The 4,965-nt window shown below is 35.1% G+C and overlaps 1 protein-coding gene across 2 annotated transcripts; it reads left to right on the forward strand.

Annotated features, from left to right (window-relative positions):
• Positions 1–333: 333 nt before the first annotated feature.
• On the forward strand, positions 334–4,161 carry LOC127793954 (axial regulator YABBY 5-like). 2 transcript variants are annotated; one of them, XM_052324782.1, is made up of 7 exons: positions 378–677; positions 1,526–1,645; positions 2,589–2,712; positions 2,855–2,903; positions 3,049–3,124; positions 3,226–3,294; positions 3,894–4,161. In XM_052324782.1, exons 1-7 carry the CDS (start codon positions 600–602, stop codon positions 3,939–3,941), a joined length of 564 nt encoding a protein of 187 aa, XP_052180742.1. In that variant the 5' UTR covers positions 378–599; the 3' UTR covers positions 3,942–4,161. The 2 variants fall into 2 exon arrangements, with proteins under 2 accessions (XP_052180743.1, XP_052180742.1); XM_052324783.1 differs by lacking the exons at positions 2,589–2,712; positions 2,855–2,903; positions 3,049–3,124; positions 3,226–3,294; positions 3,894–4,161 and adding an exon at positions 2,063–2,581 and having other exon boundaries at positions 334–677.
• The last annotated feature ends 804 nt before the right edge of the window (positions 4,162–4,965 follow it).

Below are 4,965 nucleotides of genomic sequence, written 5' to 3' on the forward strand. Positions count from 1 at the left end.
AATTCTAGCTAATCTTTTTTGTTTTTTTTTTCCATTTAACTAATTTGAGGTGAATATATATATATATATATATTTATTTAAGAATATGCTCAGAGTGTAGACTTATGTATCAATCATAAAATAGTCGCCCCTCTGTTCCGCTGTAATGGAATGGGTGGTGAGGAGTGTGGTCACTCTCATCTCTATGATGAATCATACATAATGCAGCCAAAAACCCTTTGTCCTTTTTTTACTCACACACAAACCCTAACCCTCTCTTGCCATTTGCCAAAAACTTCCAGAACCCGGTTTTGTTAAGAACCTTTTTTCAAACCGGTCCTATCGTAGTTTTCTTTCCCGGTCCACCAGTTTCTGCACAACTTTTTTCCCCTTGTCCTGCCATTCCCTACTCAGCTCTGGTTACCACTTTGGATCCTATCCCACTTTTCTTCTTTTCCTTCTCTCTCTCTATAAATATATATACGTATTGCTCCTTCCTTATATATATTCACGCATAATTTTTGCAGTTGTGTTAGATCACAGTAGTCCATCTTTTCTTTGTTCCTTTCATTCTTCTTCTTCTTCTTCTTTGGATTGAAAGCTTCAATTTCTAGACAAACATGTCGACCGGCGGGGCTGAAGCGGTGCCTGAGCAACTCTGCTACATACCTTGCAACTTTTGCAATATCGTTCTTGCGGTACCTGATCTCATCAGAACGACTTGTTAAATTGATTTGTTAGCTGGAATTAAATCTTGTCAATGCTCAGACGTGTGGTTATTTATATATGCTATAATCTTTTATCTGTATCTAAAATGAAATAGAATATGGGATCCTGAATAAAGCTGGTTTAGGTCGCTTCGGTGTTATGTATTTCTTTCTGGGTTTCTTGTTTTTGGTTTAGGTCAGGTCCCCATCGCTGGACTTTCTTTTTTCCTCGCCTCTTCTGCAGTCAAAGTGAAGTCAATACCTGAAGGATTTGAAGTGCAGAAGCCCTCAGAGAGAGAGAGAGAGAGGGGGAGAGAGAGAGAAAGAGAAAGAGAGATTAGAGAGTCGTCAAACGTTAAAACAAGCGTTTGACGATAAACTGATGAGGACAGGTCTTCCGCTTTGTGATAGACCTTCGGTTTCCTGGAAAAGAAAATGCGCAATCAGCAGAGAGCTTGAAACCCTTATCAAATCTAAACTTTTTTTGTACCTGACGTGCCAATTTTAGCACCTGGCCATCTAGTTCCTTCCTTGGAAACTTCCGTCCAGGAGAGTTTAATTAGCTAGGAGTCTTTAATTTGTACGCCAGAAATTTTTCTTCACAACCCATTTCCTTCAAGAAAGAATAATTAGCTGGGTTTGCATATTACAAAGCAATCATGATATTCCATGGCCACAACCATCATCTTCTTGCAGCCTTTTTCTTTCCTCATACTTTACTGTATTTACTCAGAGAGAGAGAGAGAGAGAGAATATGCAGTTTCTGATCTGGGGATTTTTGTATATAGGGGTTAGCTAGATCTTCGATCGATTGAATTTACATAGATTTGGTTTTGCAGGTTAGTGTTCCATGCAGCAACCTATTTGACATCGTGACTGTCCGATGCGGACACTGCACCAATCTATGGTCCGTGAACATGGCGGCTGCATTCCAGTCACTCTCCTGGGAAGATGTTCAGGTAATCTAAAATATATGTATATCAATATGCACAAATAATTTCAGCTTGCTTAATTTTAGGGCGATTATTCTAGGCTTCTGAAATCTAGGGTTTTGCTCCTTTTGAGGACTTCAAAATCTTGCTCATATATATACAGTTCTCCAAAGCATCTGCCAGCCCTAACAGCCGCCATAGCAACACCTATGTTTTGCTTTTTGTAGATTTGTGTGTTTCCGGCGACAGTTGTATATGCGTCAGGGCCTGTTCTGACCTGATCTGACCCATCAAATGGAACCATTTTCGAGTTTTTTAATTGTTTTCCTATTTTACTTATTTTTCCCCTTTTCGAGATGGTTCATCAAGAGCGATCCGATGATTTGATTGACATGTAATATTGAATTCTAACATTCATAGGTTTTCATGATTTCTCTTCGTCAGGTTTTGTCGGCAGCGCAGCCTCGCGTTTTGGGTCTCCCAAATTCTTTCTCTCAGCAACTGTCAATCTGGGTCTTATTTAATTTCTTTCTTTCTTTATGGTTCCTAACTAATTCAGTCACTTCAATGTTGCTTCTGTTTTGCTCACGAAACATCATTTCATCCCTCCCCCTTTCTGTCAACTCCAGGCAATTGTGGTACACTTTCTCAATTTCCTTTTTCTCTCATTGGGCTGCCATTAAACTTTTTATAAAACTGTCATTTGAGATGTAATTTAGTGATAGTTGACAATATTAATAAGTTTGAGGGTTCAGAGTTTGAGGTCATAAGTGGTGTAATCTTTTACATCCTAAGAAAAAAAAAAAACTTTAAAAGTAAGCTTGTTTCTTATTAGAGGCATGTCTTTATCGAACAAGGGTGAAGCTCAAACTATGTTAAATTTGAACATTGTTAAATTTCTACTTGTATGCATAGAGGAACCTTCAGAAAGTACTACACATGGATGAAGTTTTTATTTTTAATATTTCAGGCAGCCAATAATTCTTCTGGAGATTACAGGATTGAGTTTGGCTCCTCCTCCAAATGCACCAACAGGATGAAAATGCGAGCACCGCCAACCCCAAATACCACCGAGCAACGGGCCGTGAATCGACGTGAGAGCGGAAACCTAGCCTTATTAGATGATGATTTGGAAGAAGACCTCTTAATTTGATCCACATCTTCATAACAAATTCTTAATTTCCCGTTTACTGTTTAATTAACACGCCCTTCTGATCCATGACTTCCTTTTTTCAGCTCCTGAGAAGAGGCAGCGGGTACCTTCTGCATACAACCAGTTCATAAAGTAATGAAAATGCTGCCACTCACTAATTACTATAATACCACCTTTTTTTTTGTTTTGTTTTTTTCTTGCACTATAATGAGTATTATTGTAGCAACACTGACGAACTTTTGAAACCCCCCCCGTAAAAAAAAAATTGTTCGTGTAGAGAGGAGATCCAGAGGATCAAGGCCAATAATCCAGATATCACTCACAGGGAAGCATTCAGTACTGCTGCAAAAAATGTAAGTAGGCACGGTATCAAACTGGGACACTTTTTTTATTGGTTTTCACAACAAGCACTAGAGCTTTAATGGGTAATGAAACAATCGACTTTCTCTGCTAGTGGGCACATTTCCCTCATATTCATTTTGGGCTAATGCTGGAGACCAACAACCAAGCTAAACTGGACGAGGTACGTAAGTAATTGTCTTACATGTATTATTATGGTTAGATTCAATCTGCAATTCGTCTTTTTTTTTTTTTTTTTCTTTTATTGTGTTTGTTCCAAGTAGGAATTGATAATTTTCGGCTTCAGGCAGATGCATGGATTCCCAATTTGAGCTTTCCTGTTAACTTGTTTCTGATCATATTGCTCGAGTGATATTGGAGAAAATTATTTTTTTTACTCATTGCCTGCTTCTAATATCCATAAATGGAACATGACTGATTGCTTATTGGATTTAAATTGTTAGTGTCTTTATACGCTAGCTCTTAGCATAAATGTAGCAGTATTAATTAATTCCCTAATTAAAGTTAATGCTTTTTTCTGTAATCGTACATGGAATTAATATTGGAAAAATGATATTAGGTACATATAAGTAAATTTGGATATCTATAAGCCTTGCGTGTATAAAATTTCAGAAGAATTGAACTTCTGTTTCATCAAGGGTTGACTGATTCTAAACTGAATTGCCAAAATTGGTAAAGTCAAAATGCTAGATTGTGAGATGGTTGCCTGATCTCTCTCTCTCTCTCTCTCTCTCTCATTCATTTGCGCTTGCTTTTATCCAGGGATCTGGGAAGCATCTAATGCCAAGGGCTGCGTTACTGAACAAATGAAAACGTTCGATCTCCGAATGACATCCTATCAAACTAAGAAGCGAAGAATGCCTTAACCGTTAGTGTGCTTATAGAACATAAAAAATTATATATCCTTTCTTCATTATATTTACAGGTTGTGTGTGAGATTAAGATATCATGCTACATTTATAATGTCCTCTATTTCTAATTAAGTAAACTATCAATTCTCGTTGACATTATATACATAATCAATCCTCTACCTTTCAATTGTAATTTTAATAGATTGTCTAAATGACAATCATAACAATAAAATTTTGCCAAAAGCATAAGCAAACTCCTCCTATATTTTATGCTACCCTTTTCATTTTTTCTGCACCATATAAATCACATTATGTATTTCCCTTAATATAAATGTGTATAGTTTTTGTGGGACAAGTTTCCAAATTTAAAATAAGATAAAGATAAAATCTTTCAAAAAGAAATTAAAACTTACATTAAATAAGGATAGATATGAAAACCAATGTCTCCATTGGCTTGAGACACATAATTGTCAATATATTGACTCCCTAATATAAAATTAAAGTGCCCTACTAGACTTGAAATATATTGCTTTTATCTATTAATTTGTGCATTTTAGCATTTTCTTTTTCTGTAAATGACTTGTGAATTTTAGTATTGGCAACTTCAATAGTTAATGTTATCTATAATCGTATTTATTGCATGTCTTTTATGTTCCACATTCTTTTGTACTTTGTCCTTATCTTATGTTATTAAAAGTAAAAAAATAACATTTTTTTATATTGGATCAAACTTTTAATTTTATCAATGGTAACATCCAATTTTAATTTTATTTAAATTTTGAACTGAAATTTTAATGTTATCAGTAATAACATCTAATTTTAATTTTAAATAGAACTTTTAATTTATCAATAATAGATCAACTTTAATTTTATATCAATCATATATAGATGATTATTTTTTTTTTGTTAATAAAAATTATTAAATGCTTACATTCAAATTAGATTTGTTGGTTGCCACCTCAAATCAGAAATGTTGACATTGC

This window comes from Diospyros lotus, chromosome 2 (genome assembly GCF_014633365.1).
Source record: "Diospyros lotus cultivar Yz01 chromosome 2, ASM1463336v1, whole genome shotgun sequence".
NCBI lineage: Eukaryota > Viridiplantae > Streptophyta > Magnoliopsida > Ericales > Ebenaceae > Diospyros > Diospyros lotus.